General features: G+C 47.7%; 8 protein-coding genes across 8 annotated transcripts; 5 read left to right on the forward strand and 3 right to left on the reverse strand. All coding sequences in view use genetic code 12, as the record gives it.

The window, feature by feature from the left end:
• Positions 1 to 365: 365 nt before the first annotated feature.
• CJI96_0003432 (uncharacterized protein) lies at positions 366 to 985 on the reverse strand (the record flags this gene model as incomplete). The annotated part of the gene is made up of 2 exons (XM_029032732.2): positions 366 to 888; positions 933 to 985. 2 exons carry the CDS (start codon positions 983 to 985, stop codon positions 366 to 368), a joined length of 576 nt encoding a protein of 191 aa, XP_028893047.2.
• Positions 986 to 1,788: 803 nt separating this feature from the next.
• On the forward strand, positions 1,789 to 2,964 carry CJI96_0003433 (uncharacterized protein; the record flags this gene model as incomplete). Its single annotated transcript, XM_029032731.2, has 1 exon — positions 1,789 to 2,964. One exon carries the CDS (start codon positions 1,789 to 1,791, stop codon positions 2,962 to 2,964), a length of 1,176 nt encoding a protein of 391 aa, XP_028893046.2.
• Positions 2,965 to 3,309: 345 nt separating this feature from the next.
• CJI96_0003434 (uncharacterized protein) lies at positions 3,310 to 3,810 on the forward strand (the record flags this gene model as incomplete). The annotated part of the gene is made up of 1 exon (XM_029032730.2): positions 3,310 to 3,810. The coding sequence occupies one exon, from the start codon at positions 3,310 to 3,312 to the stop codon at positions 3,808 to 3,810; it is 501 nt and encodes a 166-aa protein (XP_028893045.2).
• Positions 3,811 to 4,137: 327 nt separating this feature from the next.
• SOK1 (Sok1p) lies at positions 4,138 to 6,633 on the reverse strand (the record flags this gene model as incomplete). The annotated part of the gene is made up of 1 exon (XM_029032729.2): positions 4,138 to 6,633. The coding sequence occupies one exon, from the start codon at positions 6,631 to 6,633 to the stop codon at positions 4,138 to 4,140; it is 2,496 nt and encodes an 831-aa protein (XP_028893044.2).
• A 3,184-nt stretch (positions 6,634 to 9,817) lies between these two features.
• Positions 9,818 to 12,055, forward strand: SFL1 (Sfl1p; the record flags this gene model as incomplete). Its single annotated transcript, XM_029032728.2, has 1 exon — positions 9,818 to 12,055. One exon carries the CDS (start codon positions 9,818 to 9,820, stop codon positions 12,053 to 12,055), a length of 2,238 nt encoding a protein of 745 aa, XP_028893043.2.
• A 535-nt stretch (positions 12,056 to 12,590) lies between these two features.
• On the reverse strand, positions 12,591 to 13,934 carry CJI96_0003437 (bifunctional AAA family ATPase chaperone/translocase BCS1; the record flags this gene model as incomplete). The annotated part of the gene is made up of 1 exon (XM_029032727.2): positions 12,591 to 13,934. The coding sequence occupies one exon, from the start codon at positions 13,932 to 13,934 to the stop codon at positions 12,591 to 12,593; it is 1,344 nt and encodes a 447-aa protein (XP_028893042.1).
• Positions 13,935 to 15,390: 1,456 nt separating this feature from the next.
• CJI96_0003438 (ubiquitin-specific protease UBP2) lies at positions 15,391 to 19,233 on the forward strand (the record flags this gene model as incomplete). The annotated part of the gene is made up of 1 exon (XM_029032726.2): positions 15,391 to 19,233. The coding sequence occupies one exon, from the start codon at positions 15,391 to 15,393 to the stop codon at positions 19,231 to 19,233; it is 3,843 nt and encodes a 1,280-aa protein (XP_028893041.2).
• A 231-nt stretch (positions 19,234 to 19,464) lies between these two features.
• On the forward strand, positions 19,465 to 22,503 carry ADP1 (putative ATP-dependent permease; the record flags this gene model as incomplete). The annotated part of the gene is made up of 1 exon (XM_029032725.2): positions 19,465 to 22,503. One exon carries the CDS (start codon positions 19,465 to 19,467, stop codon positions 22,501 to 22,503), a length of 3,039 nt encoding a protein of 1,012 aa, XP_028893040.2.
• Positions 22,504 to 22,521: the final 18 nt, after the last annotated feature.

Genomic DNA, 22,521 nt, shown 5'->3' on the forward strand with positions numbered 1-22,521 from the left:
GTGACATTGGTCAATTTGCATCCTGAATAATTTGCAATTCATATCAATAGAAAATCTTCAATTTGTTCATATTCGTCATGTCGTCACCAATGGACAGGTTGAGGATGTTGCAAAGCCACATTAGGTATAAAGAATTGCGGGAGTACCAACCAGAGTTTCCGATGATGCATAGAGTGGAAAGAGAGAAGTATCACGGAGTATACCTGGCGATGATGCAGCCACACCAAGCTGCTATCCGAAAATAGTAGATCTGTCTACGAGTTTAATGAAAGAGAAAATGAAAATCAGAAAAATGTATCGTCAGTCGTGTTCGTATGTACAAAAGGAAGGACAGCCATTATTGTTGCCAGAGAAGTCCAATGAGCCTACTTGTTCTGGTTCAGAGAAGATCCCGAGGTGGTTCCAGCAGGAACAGGAGCCACAGAGTTACCATCAGGAAAAGAGTCACTGCCAACGGTCACGCCAGCGGGATCAGAACTCTGGGATCTTTCTCTCTCCTGGCGAAACCCTTCACTAGCAACCTGCAACAACTCTTTACGAGATTCCTCTAGGCGCTTCTTTCTCTCCTGGATCTCCTTGTCTCTTCTCTCCAACTCCTCGATCCACAACTTTTCCCTCAACTTGGCCTTCTCGTGGAGCTTCTCCTCACGCGACTTCTTCTGCGCCTTGCTCTCTGTCTGGTAGTACCACCCACCAAGCACCAAAGCGACCAAGGTGAAGCCCTGGAACCCGACTCTGTACCTAAAATATTTCTGCGTGTCAGCTTTTCTCCCCTGTCTGATGGACTTGGTGGCGAGAATGATCGCTCCCGTAGTGAGCAAGGTGCCTAAGGGCACCAAAGGCTGCTGCTTGCACCTGAACATCATCTTCTGGATGATATCCATTTCACTAGGGTTAGAATGTGTTGGTAGAGCTAATTTCCTTATACATACTCTTCGTCGTTGGCATCTGCCTTGTCGAAGGAGGAGGGCACTCTGTGGGACATGGGAAAAGGTGCTAGTAGTTAGTGACAGGCGAGTTGAGAAGTGCAGGAGATGTACTCATTGGTCAGAGCAAGCCGAAGAGAAGATGGGTAAGATAAGGAGAAAGAGGATGGGAAGGGTGCTTTGCTTGAATGTTGTGTGAACAGCTTACAGTTTCAATTTATTGTCCTTTGTCAAGTGGATGTCTGTCGGATTGAAGAGTGTAGAATTGGTTTCGCAGCAAATAGAGTGCCATGGGCAAGGTAGTAGGGAGTTAACGAAGGACAATAGTCAGACAAGCATGAATTCTGTCAAGTGAGCACCTTTACCAAGCTGAGAATTCCAGATGAATAGTATTGTTGCATTTGGAGTTTCCTTTGTGTCTTACCTTGCCAGTTCCCACGGAAGGTCTCTCCATACTCGACTAATAACCGCTAATAAACAAATCAGAGCAATAATCTTGAGAGACTAGAGAGCACTTATTCACAAAAAGCTAGAACAATCACTCGTAGCTGCCTTAGCTCGTCCCATCTTTCCTTTACTCTTCGGTGCTACGCTTCGGATTCTGAGCACTTTGCACTTGCTAGTACAGCGCCCATGAGCACCATTTCCACCACCCCAATACCAAATAGCCATTTTCAGTGTCTTGTGTACTTTTCTTCTGAACCACACCTCTCAACTTTCCCAACGTTTGTCTCAAGACCTCGTTCAACTCTTCACGGCTCAGTCAAATGCTCTATTTCGCAGCCAATGCGGATCCATCAGCCTCCCCACACATCTACACCCTCGCATTTATGCACATGCCTGACAATTTCTACACCTCCCCATGAACCCAGCAGTACAACAGTGGGCGTGGACCGCAGGCCAAGTGGCCCTCAAAACGGCTCTTTTCCCCTTCACCCACGTTCTCTTCTACATTGTGCTTTCGCTATGGCTAGTCCTAAAACACACTGTGATTGTGCCGCTCCTTCTCATTCTTCGAATCGCCCTCTTTGGCCTCGTCTACCTCCCGCTCACGCCTGTTCTCACCGTTGCCGACGTGGAATACGACGAAACCACGTCTGTGGAGAGCCTGATCTGGCAATTGGCCGTCCACTTGGCGCCCCGCGTGGCGTTCTTCCTTATCCACTTGCTCCACTACCTCATCATCGCCATGGTCACGGGAGTCGTTGTGGGCTGGTTCACGGGGCTCAACATGAGCGTGGTGCTGAAGGTGTTCACGCCGCCTCCCGTGGAAGAGAAGATCCAGGAGGAGATTGATCGCAGCAGGGCTCGCATGGAGGAGTTGAAGAGACAGCTTCCGCCAAAAGTAGAGTCCACGTTACGAGAGGCAATGAAGCCAAAGAGAGAAAGCAAAGACGAAGAAGTCAAAGAAGAAGCCAGGGAGTCACCGAAGATTAAGACAGAGCAGCCCGAGTCAGCGTTGGCGTCTCCACCAGAGGGGCCTGCTCAGTTGACCGTGGCTGATATAGTGCAAAACATACCCAAGGTGCTGCTACAAAAAGGTAAAGTCGACTTCAGTGGGAACGGCACAGAGCTCGCGTACGAGGACGACGATGGGTACAACTACATGAGCTACCGCGGGAACGGCAACGGCAACGGGAATGGCGACGAGGGCAGCTCGTGGAGCGAGGAGATCGAGGCCGAGCGTGCGCTCCAGGTACCCACAATCGAGGAAGAGTCCGAGGGGTCGAGCGAAGAAATGGCCGCGGGCGAGTCTGGGGCCAAGGCAATAAGTTTCTCGAAGCAGGCGCTGGAGCAGGCGCTGGAGCAGGCGCTGGAGCAGGCGCTGGAGCAGGCGCTGGAGCAGGCGCTGGAGCAGTCTGAATCGGTAACCGCAGGGTCCAAAGGAGACTCCCCGGGGGACTCCAGGCAGGATTCTGGGGAGACTGGGCCTGGGGTCGGTGGTGAAACACTTAGCCCGGTGTCGCAGTTCGCTGCGCTGAGCGAGAGGGGCGAGGCATCGACCCCTGCGACCGAGGTCGACGAGAGAAAAGCTTGAGGTCCCTGGCAATTGATCTCGACGCAACAATCGACCTCGACAATACGATTTCTTTCAAAATGGTACTTTCCAATCAATTCTAGAAACAATTTATTTGTTTTCTAGAACGATTGCCAGCAGAGATGGTTTCAATGGGGAATCAGCAACGCCCGTCATATTCCCTAAATGGTGTCCAGGCAACATCCACACGCTTGCCTATTTCATCGTTTCCTGTGGGCTCGGGCAGAGCGTATCCCTCAGTGTCTCAACACACCTGTTTCAGCCCCCTGCGGCGAGCGGCTATATTTTGCCAGGCCACCGTCGCATTTCGCAGCCATTGTACACCCTATTTTTCACCTTATCTTGATGGAAGAGAAACTACTTACGGCTCCAGGGTACTGCTGCAAAACTGTCAAGTACACGAGAAATGAGCAGCGCTTGCCTTGGCTCACCGACGTGCAATACGTCACCGTGCAAGATCAGGTGGCCAAAGTGGCTCCTGTGAGTGACCCAATGGTGACTATCGGGAGGGCCTTCACTCGACACATGTGGGACTGTGGCCTTTTGGACGACTACTTCCCGGTCAACTTCGTTGATCTACCTATAGCGTTCAATTGCGTGCTTAATTTGCTGTTTGAGTCAAGCCATCATTACTACGACGTATGCGTTTCGTTCAAGTTCGTTGAGCGATACCCAGACAAGAAACACCATATCGGAGTCACAGAAAAAGAAATCACGGAGTTTCTCTTACAACGGCTTGTGGAGGGAAATTCCCATCATCTGTCTGTGGAGGCAAAATTACGCTATTTGTATAAGCTACAGCAAGTGACGTGTAGCATGAACGGCCTCGATTTAGTTGTTGGCTAGTGAACATCAGCTGACTAAACACACATGAACATTGCTCACGGCACACTATTTCTTGCTACTTGACTAGGTTTATGAAATAGTTTTCTATTCTCGTGTTACTCTTAATTTTTTTCCTATATGCAATTGAAAATCGTCCCTCAGAAAGTTAAAGCAAATCAAGTTTCTTGACACTATTGTATTGAAGAAAGAAAAAACAAAATAATGGCCTGGTGGCCCTCTCGGGTCTCGTCATAAATCTTATAATGAATGGGGGGACCATGCGAGCGAACGCATGGCATGCAAATTAGTCGTTAATGTAATTGAATGAATATGGGTGTCGCAAAAAGTTCACAGACTGATCTTGCCCTTTTTCACGTAGTTCGTGTAGTAGTCACCAAACACGCTCCAGTGAAATTTGACCAAAGTCGAGATTCTTGATGCAATGCTTCCCATCTCCAGGTCAGACTTCTTGATCTTGCCTGAAGAGCTCAGCTTGAGGTCGTTGCTCAAGGTGGTTGCAGTGATAGAAGTGTCGAAGTTGAGGTTCACCACTATTTCAGTGAGAAGCTCTTTGAAGATTCTGTCTTCCATCAAGCCATAAACATCGGAGTTGGGCTGAATCTGCTTGATCAACCAGTTGTACCCGAAGTCGACCATCGACTGAGGCAAGTTATTTGTCACCTTGGTGCCCGTAGAAGGATCAGTGACAACATTCTTAACTAGTTGCAATGCGATAGCCTGGACGTTTCTAGTCCACTTGACACTGCCATTGTCATCTGTAACAATAGCCAATACTTCTTCCTGAACCTTGGTAATGTATTCAGGCTTTGAGCTGATCGATCTGTAGGAAGCTGCGGGCTTGTAGTTATGAAGAAGCTGCTTGAAAAGCACAACGCACAACTGAACGCAAACTTGCTGTCTGACATCAGCTCTCAACAAAACCAACCTCGTGTGATCAAATGCCAAAGTCAGTGGGAACTCAGTAGCCATGTTACGGCACGAGAGCAAGTCGATAATGGCGGAAACCATGATGGCTTTGTTAGTGTCAGCATCCAGCATGTTCTCCTTGTTCAAAACCTTGCCGAGATCGGCCTTCTTGTGATAGTTGCGGTAGTACCACTTTAAGGAGTCGGTGATATCGATCTTACAGTGGGTGATCAATTGGTCAAAATAGTCCTTTTCGAACTCATTGGCAGTTTCAATCAACACTGGTCTTAAGATTCTGATCTGATGATTAGCAACATCCAACTTCATAGCCTCTAAAATGAAGAATATCGTTCGTAAACCTTGAACAAGCTTCTCCACAGAGTTCTCCTCGTAAGATTGCTGGAACTTGCTGATCATGTAAGAAACCCACTGGTCTCTCATTGGGGCACAATGCGACTTGAACACTTCCCCGAGCCACTTTGCCATAGCAACAAAGTCAAATGAGCCATGAGACAACTGCTGCACAAGCAAGTCGATATCCATAATCTCATTCACGGGGGCACGATCTTTCACTGGCAAAAGTGACAACAAGATATCTCTCAAAGTGGTGAATAAGACGGGCAAGCGAGGAAGCTTCACAGTGTTGGGCTTCACGGGGCCATCAAAGAATTGCCTACACTCAGCCTCGATCTCAGACCAGTAATTCTCTATTATGGTCTTCTTCCGTCTACCGCGCTCACCATCTAAGTTGGGGCGAAACTGCAACTGGGGGTCAAAGAGGATGTCGTGTCTCAACTGGGGGTTCTTCAAAATCTCATGCAAGTCGATCTCCTTCAAAGACTGTAAATTAATGGGAGGGAGCGAAGGAGTGGCGGGGGAATGATGGTGGTGGTGGTGGTGGTGGTGGTGATGGTGGTGGTAATGCAGCGCCGAGGAGGAGGAGGAGGAGGAGGACTGAGAAGGTTGCAGAAAAAACGACAGACTCTGAGCCGACGACGGATTAGTGGACGAGGAGGCAGAAAAGTTGGGAGCTTGCAGGTTGGTGGCGTTCAAGAGCATTAACTGCTGGTGTGGCACACGCTGCTGGAACATGTGATGTTGGAACAACTGGGAGCGCGAAGTGTAGTTGATGATAGGAAGGGAGCGGGAGCGGAACCTTCTGACAAACTTGGGGGCCTTCAGCGTGGTGGAAGAAGAGCCTGTGGCCACCGGCAAAGCCCTCGTAGACTTTTTCGAGATGGAGTTTTTGTGGGTATTGGATCTGGTGGACACTTGCGAAGTCTTATTCAGTGACGAGGGCAATTTGGAAGCAACCAGCAGCTTGTGGGGCTGAGGAGTCGACATGTGAGCAACCGCCGCCGCCGCTGCTGCTGAAGAAGTGCCATTCGTTTTGCTGGCGCCTGTAGTCTTGGAGCTCGAAGGGGTCTGTCTAGATCTATCATGCCCAGGTCCATTTCCGGCAGGCTCGTCCATATCGACATCGACATCGACATCGACACCAACACCAACACCAACGCCAGTCAGAGCAGAAGCCAGCAGCAGGTCAGGCGTAGGCAGCAGAGGCTGGGAAATTAGGTGGTGCTGGAGAAGAAGGTGGCGGTGGTGAATCTGTCTATGCTGATTGATGAGGGCAGGCGCCGGGTTGGCAGGTTTGCCCGGGGACGCGTTGGCCAGCGGCAGCAGTGGGTTCCTGTCCATGACATCGTCGTCGTCGACATCTGCGGTAACAACTTCGTGGTCCTGTCTATCCTTGGGGGCAATCACGGAGGCGTCTAGCCTTGCTCTTTTGGAGGAGTCCTTCAGCAGAGCCGAAGAGTTGCGCTTAGCGCCCGAGTCAAAGAAGACCGGTCTGAAGGTGTCCGTTTCCTGAAACACCAGGTCCTGGTTTTCGTTTGAGTTGTTGAGTTGGGAGTTCATCGACAGGCCTTTATGGGGTGATGTGGAAGGTGATGGATGGGCTTCTAGGCGGGATGGATGATAAAGGAGGGTGACAACAAGGGATTGGACGGCAAATGAAAAAAAGGTGGAAGGGAGACTAAGGAAACGAAAATAGCAAGATTGGGGGTAAAAAGGGGGAAAGTGGGTGGATGAGTGGGTGGTTTATTTAAAAATGTGAAGAAGAAATGGAATGGGTGGAGGAATGAGGGAGAGAAAAAGGGAAGTGGGAAACTGGGCGAGGGCCAGGGCGAGTGAGGCACAGGGGGAGGAAATGAGAGAAGGATGGACGGTGACTAAGGCAGGAAAAAGGTCGCACGAAAAAGAAATCGACACAAAAAAAAACGTGAGTAAGAGCCACTGGAGACTAAGTGAAATGCACAGAAAACAAGGAAAAACTGCGACCGGGGCACATGTTCCCCGTGCAAACAAGAAAAGGTGGGCGGTACTAGAGGAGGAAAAAAGAACCCGTCAACTGGCAACGAAGCACAAAAAAAAAACCTAGTGCGAGAACGCCGTGGAGGGCAGCAACAAGCTGCAAAGAACAAAAGAAAAGAAAATAATACAAAGAAAAAAAAAGACAACAATAGTAAATCAAAAATCATATGGTGAAGGAGGCCGAAACAGATGATGAAGGTGATACAACGTTGAAGAGACGAAGGCGGTTGAAGTGACCTGGAGGTGGTGGTGCTGGTGGTGGAAGGTGCTGCGTTGTGCTCACACCTGAGTGCGCTGAAACTCGAGTGCTCCATTTATCGCTCGGGCCGAGAAAATGGTCTGGCGGCGGTTGGTGCGATAGTGCTGGCGCGGGCCGCCGCCTGTTGGGCAAAATAGACTTCCCTGAAACAAGGTTGCGACCTCGGCCAGGGGCCCTGCTAGAAACTCAAACAGACACTGCTCAAGGTAAAAATGGAAGTCTAACGGAGGAAGGCAGGCAGGCATCTGGGAAGGGGGGGGAAAAAGACGAAGCAGAGACGTAGTAGAGGAGGTAGAAACTCAAATAGTCAAAACTGAATTTCATGAGTAAGTCAAGGGAAGGTGAAAAAGATAAGTCTAAGACGAAGACTAAAACGAAAATTTGGACCGTGTGGTGGAAGTTTAAAAGCCGTGGAAGGGTGAGTGAGTAGAGTGGATGAGTGGGTGCCAGGGGAGCGCACTTTGGGAGCACACGGCAACTGGGTTAGGCGCTCTCGCTCATGGCCGCATTCCCAAGCTGCCTGCCCCAAAACGTTAGCCCAACTGAGACAAGATCGACAAAAGGAACCTCGAAACTAATTAGGCAGTTATAACGCGAGGCTGATGGAAAGCCTACATTTGGTACTTTTTTTTGTTTCTTCTGTATGGAGGGAGCAGCGAGGAGCGTGGAACACAACCGGGGTGGGTGGACAGCAACCAATGGCCTATTGTTTCAGGCGTGAGTGGATGGAATGTAGTGCCACCCGAGGTCCTAGTGGCGCGAACTCGGCCCGGGAACCACCCAGTGAGCTGCCCACCGTTAGTAATGGCCCAGTGCTGGAAACGTCAACGAGACGTCGAAAAGCTGCAAATCCACGAGATCAAAACAAGATTGGCAGCGCAATATCGGCAACACTCGGTCGCAACATCAAGACCCTTGGGGCAAATTCAAGCACTTCATGTGATGGGAGGTGTCTGTGCCGGTGCCGATCCAGAGGCGGCCCCTTGCCGTAATATGTTGATACACAAAGTCGCTGATCCCGCTGCAAGTGCAGTGACCAACGGTAGCTGGTGGGTGGGAGGTGACGAAAGCAAGGTTTCTTTTCTTTTTTTTTCTTCCGTAGAATTATGGCTTCTCAGCGCAGCTCTATGGTCTCCCCAAGCTGAATACCCGCCTCGCTTTCCCGCTGCCCGCTGAAGAGCCCACATGAAGTGGGCCGACTCGTTATCACCAGCTGGTTTCAGTGGACACCCATCCAGCAAACACCGTTGACAATGGTTTCTTTGTCGTCCGTTACCCCCAGCCGGTGGTCAGCCTATCTCACTCTCCTTCTCCCTTTGCATTTTGCAACCACCTCTTCCGAGGACGTCACCTGCGCACCTTTTGCATCGCACAGACTTTTAGCGCCAACCGCATTTTGCCCTTCTCGCGCCGAATACGCACCTGCCTTTTTCCTCGGACTCCATAGCCTCTCTCGTATCGGTCCACCCATCCCGCCTGCTGCCTGCTCTGGCTGCGCTTTACCCGCCAGAGCCTCCACCAGAGCCCCTGCAAATCTTGACTTTGTCCCTTTTCGGTACACCGCGGGCGCTGGTAGCCTGCCTCGCTTCCTGCCTCCCTGCCTCTCTTGTGCCTTGCTGCCTTTCTCCTTCCTGCTTCTTGCCTGCTTCTTCCCTCCCCAAACCTTCACCTTCTCTGCCTGTCCCCCCACCTTCCAAGCTCCTGTCCTCGGCGTTGTTGTCGTTTTTTCCTTCCTCCCTGTATTCCCCCTCTCTCTACCTCTCCTCTGCTTAGGCTATTCACCGCCCAAACTTCCCACTCCCTGGAATGGGGGTAATGGGGGGTGACCCATTGTGTGTTTCGCACCGGCACCGGCTCGCCACCCGCCGGGCCCAGAGCTTGCTGCCTCTCACCCCCACGCTTTGCCTTCCATCTTTCTCTCGCTCTTTTCGTTCAACGATCCCCTGCTTTCGTCGCATTGTGCTCGCCCTGCCAAATCTTCGATGCGTTCTGTGTTGGCGGCAGCTCTTCTCTGCAAGGGAGCTTCGAAACCAGTCATCTCTCTCTTTTTTTTTTTTGTTTTTTTTTTTCCTCGCTGGCCTCAGTCCAACTGTCCTCTATTCCTGGGCCCATCATTCTCACTTCCTCTACCTCGCCTCTGCCTCGCCTCTGCCTCGCCTCTGCCTCGACTCTGCCTCCCTCGACATTTACGACCATGTCCATCGCCAAAATTGAAAAAGCCTTCGAAAGCGTAGTTACAACTTCGACATAACGTCTTTATCAAAACCCTTATCAAGATATTCACGATTTCTTGCCTTCGACGACTTTGGTTTTGCTCCGTTCCTCTCTTCCTCCCTCTTCCTCCTTGTCTCTTCGTGTTCGCGACTCCGTCTTTTTTTCTCCACAACGAAAGAGCTCTTCTCGCTGAAAAGCTCCATCTCACGGCTTCAAGCTCCAACAAAAAAAGATATAACAAAAATAAATCTAAAAATGGCCTTGTCCTCTACTCTGGAACGGCCTCTCGCAGACGACAACTTACGCCCGAGGCTTCCTCAGATGTCGAGCGACGCTCCACCTTTCCAGGGGCCTCAGGCTGAAGTCGGTGAAAATCGCCTACCAGAACACAGCCAGCACCACAACAGCTTCCACCAGCAAAACTTCAACCAGCTGTCTTACCAACATCAGGCACCCCAAAACCAGAATTCTCAGAGCCAGTTTCCTCCGGCGCAGGACGAGTCCAAAGGTGCCAATAATGCCTCGACGGCCTCTCTAGGGAAAACACAAACGGTGTTCATCCACAAGCTCTACGATATGCTTGAAGACTCCTCGCTCTCCCACCTTATCTGGTGGTCACCGACAAACGACTCCTTCTGCCTTTATCCTGGCGAAGAGTTCTCCAACGTGTTGGCACAGTACTTCAAGCACACCAATATCGCCTCGTTCATTCGCCAGTTGAACATGTACGGATTCCACAAGGTCAACGACAGCTTCCACTCGGATGAGAAAAACGCCCAGGGAAATAACTCGAGCTCAGGCTCGGGCCAGACTCGCTGGGAGTTCCGCCACGCCGCAAACCAGTTCAGAAAGGGCGACACTCAGTCGTTGCGCTTGATCAAGCGCAAGTCCTCAAAAGTCATGAGCACGCCCAAGGAAATCGTCAGCTTGAAACTGCTTCCGCCAACGTCGAACCCTTCCACGGCTGCGGTCGCTGCTCCCAACTCATCTACTCAGCTGAAGGCCAATCTTGACTCGGAGTCATCTGAATCCCCAGAGTCAGCGTCAAAGCAGCAGTACCACAGGTCACTCTACCAACAACTGTGGAAACAGCAGCTGGCCCCAAAACCTCAGACGCCCTCGTCGCCAAATGGCCCTCCCGTCGCTGGCCAGCCCCCTCTGTCAAATACTGTCCTTTACCAGAGCTACCCAGGCGTGCACCCCTATCCTGGTTTCCCTCACTTGACGATGCCCGTCCCAGTGAGCCCAAGCTCTCCTGCGTACCCAGAACATCCCATTCCTACGCCGACGTCGTACGTTTCTCAACAACAGCTGCGGCAGCCGCTGAACCAAACAGCGCTTGCGGTGGATCAGTCAATTAATCTCAAGTTGATTGAGTTGTCGACTTCGATTGCCTCTCTTAGGGCCAGTTATCTGGATCTCCAACGGAAATACGACCTGCTAAAGTCCGAACAGCACCAGCACAACAAGGATATGGTGACGCTTATAGAGCTTTTGGAGAATCAAGAAGAACCGGCTTTGCACGATATTGTGAATCGTCTGTCTTCCAAGACCCCTGTTACCAGTAGCTCCACGCCAGGTCCTGAAGCTCCAATACCGTCAATCTCAAGGACTCTGACTCTTGGGGAACTTCAAACGTTCAAGAAGCACCTTTTACAGAGAATAAGCGAGGTGAGTGAGGACCACATGAGCGAAGAAGTGAAACTGACTCGACTGTCGTATGCTCAGGCGCATACCCAGGGCAACTCTCAGGGTCCAGAAGCCTCTTCACAGGGTGCCCCCAATGCAAAATTCGTTCCCCAGCATTATCCGCTCAACCCAAACTACCTACTAAACAATAACAACTCTATTAACGAGTCAGGGTTCCGCCACTACAGGTTAAGCAAAGAAGACGGCTCTTCCTCGACCACTAACAGCCGCCATTTTTCTGTTCTTATGGATCCTTTGCAGACAAAAGCCATCAAGAGCGGTGACGAGCTGAGGCCCTCAATCTCGGCTTCTTCCAAAGACACAAGGCTGATGCCAATCGTACAACAGTACCAGCCCAAGGTGACACATCTGGCTGCTCCCTCGCTCTACCAGCCGTTTATTCGTGGTGATGGAGCTCACCAACATCGTACGGCGTCGCTTCCCATCCTTGACAAAGTGATGCCACAAGCATTCACGTCCCAGCAAAGACATTCAACAACCAGCAGTTTACCAGGTACCGAGGAAAGACGTCCAATTTCACCTGGTCATATTGTGCAGCCAAATAAGACTTACACGCTGAACCCATTGGGTTCTTCTGGACACGGTCAAAGCCCACAGGCCCACTCTCCAGCGCCCACAAGCCAGCTGCCCCAGCCGCCACTGCAATTGGGAGAGGGCAAAAAGGTGCTTCTCTCGGTGAAGGAATTGGACCAACTGATCAAGAGAAGTGCCTCGAGTCGTCTCTCAGACCTCCTCTCAGACGACGAGCATCTAACGAAGAAACCTAAGTCTGAGATGCAATGAAGCTAGCAGGTTTCGCTTTCCCACCGCCTTTCATTTTCATTTTCGGTTTTCATTTTATATTTTTTATTTTTATTTTTCTTCTGGCATTGAGGTCCTGTTCTGGTTTGTTAAACTGCCTTGAGTTTGGCTACGGCATATACTGCGCATATCGGTACTACATCAAGGTCTCCATCGTTAACTCAAGCTTCACAAACAACCATGGCCAGGTCTGGGTCTACGCTGTACCCACAGAGCCGATTCAAAAGGGTTCTCAAAAGCAAAACCAGCATGCCTATTGCAAATGATAACACTGATACATTGGTGTATTTGTTGTACATGGACTACTTGAGTAGGCTTCTCAATGAAGCTGGACAAGACGGTATGACCGAACGTGCTCTCGAAGAGAGGCACGAGGAGTTGATAAAACAATACCGAGGATGATTTGCTGCTCTATTGCTTTTTGCTGTTGCTACTGTTGCCGCTACTGCTGTCCGTTCGTTTCTTTCTTATGTGTTAATATAGTGGGATGCAATTATTTGTTTATATACAAGGGATATCAAAATACACTATTAGGGTTCTTCAATGTCTCTATCATGTTATACGCAGCGTTGGCGTCTTTTTTGTTGAACACGAATAAGCCTTGAAGCTGTGCTGTGCTGACTTTGCCAAGAAGATCAAGGTCTTTGAATTTCTGGACAAACTTTTCGCAGAGGTCCTTTTCGTCTTCGTAGAAACGCAAGAACATTCTTCTCACCTGGTGTTCTGTGGCATTGTTCACCATCACCTTGAAATCAACTCTGCCGGGGCGAAGAAGAGCAGGATCGAGTCTTTCCGGGTGGTTTGTTGTCATGAAAGTAATGCACTCTTCGGCGGAAACAACACCATCAAGAGCGTTCAAGAGACCAGAAAAGGTCACTCCAGATTGGTAGCCCTGATCGCTGGTCTGTTCTCTCTTGTTGAATGCAGCGTCAATGTCCTCCAAAAGCAAGATGGACCTGCGAGGTATGTGATTCATCAAGTGGTTGAGTCTGTCGTCGGTTAAGTTGCTTTCAGAAAGATTCAAAACGCAAATATTGTAGTCTAGCTCACCAGCAAGTGCCTGGATGTAAGAGGTCTTCCCGCTTCCTGGAGGTCCATAGAGGAGGTACCCTCTGCGGTAGGGGATACCACGCTTATGATACCACTCACCTGAATCCAAGAAATCCTTGACGTCATTAACGATCAACTCGCTGACTCCTTCATCAAGTATGACAGACCCAAGCATTCTTTTCTTGCGAGGCTGACCAAAAGGTCTCCATTCGGGACCCCACGAAGTGTACAAGACGGTCTTTCCCTCTTGAGACTTCAACGCCAACCTCTTTGCCTCGGCTAGCAAGTCCAGAAACACGTGTCTGTCACTGTACAAGGTGGTCAAAGTGACGGTTTCGAACGGGGTGCCAGAAGTCATATCCAAAAGCTTTCCCGATCTCTCTCTATTCACAAGCATGTAAGCGCCCTTATATTTTATCAAGTGCTTTCCAGGCCCAGGAACAAGCGAGAACTTTGTAGAAACGGCTCCATTGTCGTGCTGGATGTAGTTCGTTTCTACCGACAAGTGTCTCAGGGTCCGATGCTTGTACTGGGCCATCCACTCCAAAAACCACAAGTACAGCTTATCCTTTGACGGAATCTCCAAATCTACGAGAAGCTGTCTGTACAAAAACCCGCTCGACTTAACAATGCCCAGCCTGGCCAAAGCTAGCCCTGTTCCGAGAAGCATAAGTCCACCACCAGCAGCAAAGTACGGGTTGTTCACGACCACCTGGTCGAACATAGCCCGAGCAGTGCCCGTGAAGGATCCATCTGACTCGGCCTTGATTTTTTCCAAGTCGATTTGCGGCGTAGGCCCTGAGGCAGACATGAGGCTGGAGACGAGAACCTAATCCAAGATGGATATGTACATGTGTGGAGGGGACATGTGCAGGAACGGTGAAGGGTATAGGTAACAAGAATAGCACAGAAGTTGATGAATGGCGATTTGAAATGTTCGTGTTTGTGTCAATGGATGAGGTAATTATTGGTATTTTTGATGATATTTAGTTTTGGTTGGGGGTGTTGTGGAGAGATGCCATTGTACTGTTCGCAGGAGGCATTTTGCAGCCATTACTGGAGACCGACTGAACTCTACGAAAGAATCATAGTGAGAGCCGGGAGGACAAAAATGGCTGAATTTAGTATCCCTTGAATCTTTAAGCCTCTACCATCGCTGTATGGAGACGATAATCTTTGTTCATGAGTAAATTCACCCCAGAGATAACTTTAGTCGAGCGATGTAGCGAATTTGGAAAACTTTTCTCCACTAGATGGTCTTCAATGGCTAAAAGAAGTTTTTGGGCTCAAGAACTACCTGATCGTTTGTAACAGCAAAGATTTCGATGCTTCTTTCAGCATTTAGTATGGTTGTATAAGTACTGAGTTTATACCCCCTCTAGTTGAGATTGCTACGAAGGTAGAAGGCAAAGAATGTTTTGATAAGCTTGTATAAATGACAGGTTTCACTGAAAATGGATTAACTAGCAATTTAATGTGCACATTTTGTTTAATTTGTTTCCACTGCTAGAAAAAGATCTTTCTTTTTCGCAGCTATTGCCCACATTGTGACCTTGAGAACTGCCACCACGATCCAAGCATGACCACGGTTAGACAGATTTCCTTGCGAGAGAGAACCGAATTTTAAGAACGTTACATTGCTGCTTTTGATACCTGAGCTACTTGAATCGTGCTTTAGGATCTTCGGTTTCTTCTTTCGTGGCCATTGAAGACAAATAGCACAATCCCTGAGCCGTGATTTGGATTTATATCATCTCATTAGCAATAAGACTATCTTCAATAGATCACTTCAATACAGTACTTTCCAATTCTTTGTGGTTTAGGTCTGTGATTGTATCCATCTCTCCCAGCATCGGCGCGATGGCTCTCTAACAGCTTTAATGAGAGAAATTGTAGCTAGATACTGGCTATCCATGCTTCATTGTAGTCTGGTTTTCAAACATTGCACTGTCTTGGGGCACCCTTCCCTATGGAAACCTCTAAAACTACTCCATTGATATTGTAAATGGCTGGAAAACGGCTGGGAGCAATGGCCACTAAACATCTAGTTCTCATCATCAAAAAATCATCCAAAACAAATTTCCTCAATTTTAAGAGCTCTCAGAGTCAAGATCTATCTCAATTCTTCTCATCCCGAGCCAACTTACATCATGAAACTTGGTGGTTTCCGTCCTTCTGGATACTGCTCCTGCACCCCAAGTAGTCAGATCACCGCTACTAGAACCCTCGCAAGAACCACTTAGATACACCTCCACGCTTCCAGGCTAATGGTACAAGAAACACCTAAAGTCGGCACCAATTCACAGGACACCGCCCTCAATGAGCTTGAGTCTGCGTTCTCGGCGCCGCCCAACCCCTCCTCGGCCCATACTTCATCCATGTCCCCGGATTTCCACAAGTCAAGCAATCCGTTTGCCAATGGCCAGTTCTCCACCACTTCGTCAACACGAGCTCAAACTCAGGACGGCTCTTTTTTTGAGAACAACGATAACATCCGCCATATTGCCACGCTGATAACACGAGACCAATTGCGCAAGTACCCATTCAAAACATCAAATCGAATATTCAGTGATCTCAAGTATACTCCCGAGTTTTTTCATCTTCGGGACCTGCCCCAGCTAAGGCAATGCCGTGTGCCTTCTTTGCTTTCTGCAAGACCTATAGATTATGCTACCTACGTCTCTCATGTATTGGTGCACGATAAATACCAGTACGAGCCGTTAATCTTGAACAACTCTGTGGATTACGTGCCAGCTTTTCAGAAATACACTTTCCCAGAGAAGAACTTGAGCGTGAGCATTGTAAGGGGGCTTCTTGTTTCTAAAGCAAACCGAGAAGTGTGTCACTTCAGATTGACAATTTTGGAACACGACAAGCCAAAGGTGTTTTTAATAGACAAACACGAGTTCCATGTTCTCCCGAGAGACGCTGTTTCTCCTGACGATTTAGAAGCGCTTGGCGAAGATAATCTCTCTACCAGCCGTCTGCACATTCTAGATGATGTCTTCTTTAAGTCTCTTAATGCTCCTTACAATATGGTCATGAGGGTTACGGTTTTCAAATCGGAATTCACTCCTGACGAGACCTCAGGATTCACAGATAGTGAGATAGTAAATGATCGTTTTACGAAGGCTATCAAAAATCTCCCCGATTCGCCAGCTTCTCAAATGACCAAGTTTGACCCTATCCATTGTATCCAAACACTTATTAAAGTCTTGAAGGGTCCCATTCTTCATCCCGAAGGTCAACCACTTCAAACAATTCCTAAGGTCAAGTCCGCCTTGGAGGCTAAAGTCGATGTCTCGCTACTTTTTGACAAAATGGGCTTCTCCTTGAACGAACAAGAACAGCTTTTTGTACCACCAGACCTTTCCAAAAATCCAGCACTTCGTGAAAGCTTCATTAGAAAAGCATACGAGCTTATGTTTCTTGGAAAGACTCTCACAACTGTCCACGTCAATGACTTCGATCGTTTGTATTCCTACAACACCACGATGTCTCGCAGCTTTTCAGCTCTCAGTGAGACGGACAAGTACAATTCTGTCACGTCGTTTCAGCAGGATAATTCGGATAGATTTGCATTTTTCGTTGCGCTCAGCTGTTGCTCGTTCTTCAAGGACGACATCATCATCAAGTGCTTCGAAAACACAGTCAAAAGTGATCCCAAAAACAAGCTTTTCTACGTTGATCACCTCAAGAACATAATGTCATATCGCTCAACTATACCTGACAGTAATTTGCAGAGCTATTACCAAAATCAGTATAGAAAGGGACTCATGCACGGTTTCACGGAGTACAAAGATGCCTTGAAGAGTATAGGTGTAGACGGCGTATCTCCTGGTGATGAGGTTGACAACGATGTTGTGATTGGCATGTATAAACAGTCATGTCAAAGTGATCCTAGAAACTACACCTATTTCAATAAGCAACTCAGAGTGATTGCTGCTATTAAGCATAATGAGGCTTTACTCAGCTTCATCGACACCGAGCTCATACCTGCTCAAATTGCTCTTAACGAATTGCAAATCGAGGAAATCACAGAGGACGATGTGGTGGTAACTGCTTATGAGTTCCGACTTGATGAGGTCTTGCAATCTGTGAACTTCAATGCTGAGTCTCAAGAAATACAGTTCTTGAATAGATGTTTGCTCTCTATAGCTGTGAGTCGAAAAAGCTATATTCTCATGACTTACATCGAAAACAAAGTTCCTAATATCTTTCAGAATACCCCATCCTTTAGTGTGGAGGAGGCTTTCAGGTATTTGGGTGCTGATGCTCAGACTAGTGATTTCGAAATGGCGGCAAAATTTCAAGAAAGAATTTCGACCTCCGAAGTCGGTGATGTCAACGACTTCGTCACCCTCAGAAGTAGTTTGCACACGATCGCGGAAGCTAGAAAGCTGGACATATTGTTCAGCTTCCTAAGGGATGGTAAGATCGACTCCTCATTGTTACCACCGGAGAATTGGCCAGCAGGCTTAGACAACATTGGTAATACTTGCTACTTGAACTCTTTGCTCCAATACTACTTCTGTATCAAGCCCTTGCGTGAGACAATTTTGGCATTCGATGACTCCAATCTTGATTCATTAAAAAGCAAGAAGAGAAAGATTGGTGGCCGAGATGTTGAGGTATCAGAGTTGCAACGCTCAGGCCAGTTTGTATTGAGGCTACAACATCTTTTTCAGGAGATGATTACAACAAAAAAAAGATGCGTTCAACCAAGCAAGCAGTTGGCGTATCTTTCGTTTTTGCCGTTGTCTCAGCACGTAAATTTTAAAGTCGAGGAACCACGTCTACCTGATAGTCAATCTGTTGAGGAGATTGATAAGTCCGCAATGCCGGTAGATATTCCGTCTGTCCAGCCTCTGTGTGAAGATATACTTATGTCAGACAAGGAGAACGATGTCCGTGAATACTCCCCGCCACCACTTTTGGAAATGAATTCCCCAGAAGAAGGTCCGCAGCAACCCGAGGAGTTTTCCGATAAGAGGTCCAAAACTCCTGAAAATGATTCCAAGAGCCCTGATAAGGAGGTGGAGAGGAATAAGATTATGAGCATTAGTACCGATCAGATTGAGAGTACCATCGAAATTGGAAGACAGCAAGATGTCACTGAATGCATTGAAAATGTGACGTTTCAAATTGAAACTGCCCTTGAACCTACAAAAGTTGATGAGGATGGTGAGCAGCACGATTTGGTGAAGCGATTATTTTGTGGTAAAACTAAACAAACGTTGACACCAATTGACGAAAGTGACAGCAAAAAAGCCCGAAGCTCGTTTGAGCGATTCTTCAGTTTAATCATCAATGTCAGTGATCATCCGAAGGACATTTACGACGCTCTTGACAACTACTTTAGCGAAGATATAATGCATCTAGAAGAAGGAGCTGTGAAGAAATCGACTACTATCACTGAGCTTCCAGAGATCCTTCAATTCCACATTCAGAGGGTACTATTTGACAGAGAGAGACTCATGGCGTACAAGTCTTTGGAAGCCATCCCTTTTAGTGAAACCATTTACCTCGATAGGTATCTCGATACTGACGATGAAGAGATCAAAAAAAGGAGGCTGCAAGTTTATGAATGGAAAGCACAGGTGGCCAAGTTGCAAGAGGAGAAGGAAGCACTCTTGCGGAAGGACCCAGAAACAAACCTCTCTGTCATTGATGCCTTGCAGGCCACAAAGAAGTTTTTGGAGACAAAACTTGCCACATTCCCAGAGCTCTCAGTCAAGCCCAGTACCATCGAAGCCATCAGCAAGCAAATTGATCACTTCAAATCCAAGTTACAATCGATTCATGACAATATTAATGCCCTTCAGCAGAAATCCGCCAATCTTTTCGATGAGTACAAAAAGATTGGATATACTCTCTTTGCAATATTCATCCATCGTGGTGAAGCATCTTATGGCCACTATTGGGTGTATATCAAGGATCTCCAGAGAAACATATACAGAAAGTACAACGACGATGTTGTGACCGAAGTGCCGGCGCTGGAGGTACTTAATTTTGCCGAAGGCAATACGGCCACCCCTTATTACATGGTATTTGTGAAGGAGGAGCTCAAAGAGGCATACATTGAGCCGCTTAAACGAGAGCCAGCCTAAATCCGGAGCCGTTTGAGCAGATGGGTGCGAAAAAGCCAAGAGTGTGTATTTTGGGAATCCAAAGGATGATAGACACGGTTTCCTGCAGGGACGCCTTCCGCATAGAAGTAAGCTAGTGGCTCACTTGCTCCGAGTGCACTATCTCTATTGCATTAAGCATTTCCCCTATTCAATTTTCCCGCTTGAACGATAATACTCTGCTAACCTGAGTCACAAGCCCTCCCGTCGCTAATGAAGTTTGTGACTCTTCTTCCGGCGTTTTTGTATTTATCGCCAGCACTTTCTGGTTCTCCAGACCGTCCCCACTTTGAGTCGCTAGACCAGTCCTTCGATAAGTTTCAGCAAAATGCTATTGTGAATAGGATCTTCGAAGTGAAGGGCTTCGATGATGAGAAAGGTGACGACAAAGATTGCCCTCCCTGCTTCAATTGCAACTTGCCCAACCACAAATGTGCCCAATTCTCAAAGTGTAACACCTTCACTGGCATGTGTGAGTGTCGCGATGGATTTGGCGGTCTGGACTGCTCAGAGCCGTTGTGTGGATCATTGGCAAGAGATAACAATAAAAGACCACCTAGAGGCAACGAAACCACGTGTGGCTGCGATAGTGGCTGGGATGGTATCAACTGTAACTTGTGCACCGAGGACTCAGTATGTGATGCGTTTATGCCTGATGGACTCAAGGGGACCTGTTATCAGCGAGGCGTTGTGGTGAACAAAATTCATCAGATGTGCAATGTGACGAATCCTAAGATCATTCAGATTCTCGAAGGTGAGATCCCACAGGCCACATTTAGTTGCGATAGAAAGAACAATACGTGTGACTTTCAGTTCTGGATCGATGAAGTGGAGTCCTTTTACTGTGACTTGGATCAATGCACCTTTGACTACGATGTAGAGTCAAACACCACTCGCTACAAATGTGAGAATGTCGCTTGCGAGTGCTTGTCTGGAAGAATGCTTTGTGGTAAAGCAGGCTCTATCGACATTTCTGAGTTTCTCACCAAGAGTATCAAGGGACCTGGCGACTTTACCTGTGACATCACCAAAGGTGATTGCCGCTTCTCAGAGCCAAGCATGAATGGCTTGATTTCCTCGGTTTTTGGAGACCCCTACATTACCATCCATTGTAAGGCTGGTGAGTGCGTGCACAAAAGTGAAATCCCAGGTTACGATTTGCCAGACCACAACAAATTCACGTGGTATAATCTCTTCACTATCGCCGCTGTGGTGCTGGTTGTGGGCGTTGCTATCATCACGTCGATTTATCATATCAAAAACAGCCCATTCTTCAAGACTGGACTGCTACTGGAGTACGAGGACGGTAATGACTTCAATCCATTGAATGAAAACTTCACGCCAACCACATTGTCGTTCAAGGACGTGTCGTACTTTATTCCAAGCGGCACCCAAGTCTTGAATAATGTCTACGGTATGGTAAAACCTGGAGAGTGTCTCGCAATCATGGGCGGATCTGGTGCCGGTAAGACCACACTTCTCGACATTTTGGCCGGAAAGCGCAAGAGTGGTAAAATTGATGGTGAATTTTACGTAAACGGCCAAAGCCTTGATCGACATGATTATAGGAAAATAGTTGGTTTCGTTGACCAGGAAGATCATTTGATCCCTACTTTGACTGTGTATGAAACTGTGCTCAATAGTGCTTTGTTGAGACTTCCAAGAATGATGCCTTCACACGCGAAGGTTGCACGTGTGATCGAAGTCTTGAATGAATTGAGAATCTTAAACATAAAAGACAGGGTGATTGGCTCTGATTTCAACAGAGGAATTTCTGGCGGTGAAAAGAGAAGAGTATCGATTGCTTGCGAGCTCGTGACATCCCCTTCTATTTTGTTCTTGGACGAACCAACATCGGGTCTTGACGCCTTCAATGCTAGAAATGTCGTTGAATGCTTGGTGAGACTCGCAAGGAACTATGAAAGAACCATTGTTTTCACAATTCACCAGCCTAGAAGTAACATCGTGTCATTGTTTCACAAACTTCTTTTATTGAGTGAGGGTGACTTGATTTATTCCGGTGATGCCATCAAGGCTAATGATTTCTTTGGTAGACATGGATACAGATGTCCCCCAGGGTACAACATTGCAGACTACCTTATTGATATCACTATGGATCATAAGAAGGTTGTCAAAGTCCCAGGAACGGGTGAAGATATTCACAGTGCATTCCAGAATCCTGAAAATACTGAGTTTAGTGAAACTATGGAATGGGAACACTATGCCACGCATCGTGACGAGTACAACTTCCAGCCTCTTGCACAGACTGACAGTGGTGATAAAATGGTTCAGCTTAACAAAAAGTTGCCTGAAACTTTTGATGAGTCTGTTTTCGCAATCGAGCTCAAGCAAGAGATTGAGGAGCTGAAGAATAACACTGCTTCTTTGGATGTTCTGCATCATCTCTTAAAGAAAGCATCTTTATTCACTCAGTTCACTGTCTTGAGCTCAAGAACCTTCAAAAACCTTTATCGTAATCCGAAGTTACTACTCACCAACTATGTGTTGTCTTTGCTTGTCGGCCTTTTTTGTGGATCCCTTTACTACAAGGTTGCAAATGACATTAGTAGCTTTCAAAATAGATTGGGTTTGTTCTTCTTCATTTTAGCATTGTTTGGATTTTCATCCTTGACAGGATTGCATTCCTTCGCCGAGGAGAGAATTATCTTCATTCGCGAGAGAGCTAACAACTACTACCATCCAGTCAGCTACTATGTCAGTAAGGTTTTGTGTGACATCATACCGTTACGTGTACTCCCACCGATCATTTTGCTCAGTATATTGTATCCCCTTGTTGGTTTGACAATGGAGCACAATGGTTATCTCAAGGCCCTCTTAGTGCTCGTGATGTTCAATGTGGCCATTGCCTCGGAGGTGTTGATTGTTGGTATCTTGATCAAAGATCCAGGGACCTCGACGATTTTAGCTGTGTTGATTTTACTCTTCTCGATGTTGTTCGCAGGCTTGTTCATCAACAGCGAGGACCTCAAGGTCGAAACTAAATGGTTGCAGTGGATTTCCCTTTTCCATTATGCCTACGAAGCACTTGCCATCAACGAGGTCAAGGACTTGATTTTAAAAGAGAAGAAATACGGACTTTCGATAGAGGTGCCTGGAGCGGTCATTTTGAGTACTTTTGGATTCGATGTTGGCGCATACTGGAAGGACGTCTCCTATTTGATTGGGTGGGCTGCGACCTTCCTTGTGCTAGGTTACGTCTTCTTGCACTACTTGACCTACGAAAGAAGGTGATACACACCCACAATCTTA

The sequence above is a fragment of the Candidozyma auris genome, chromosome 3 (assembly GCF_003013715.1).
Source record: "Candidozyma auris chromosome 3, complete sequence".
NCBI classification, from domain to species: domain Eukaryota; kingdom Fungi; phylum Ascomycota; class Pichiomycetes; order Serinales; family Metschnikowiaceae; genus Candidozyma; species Candidozyma auris.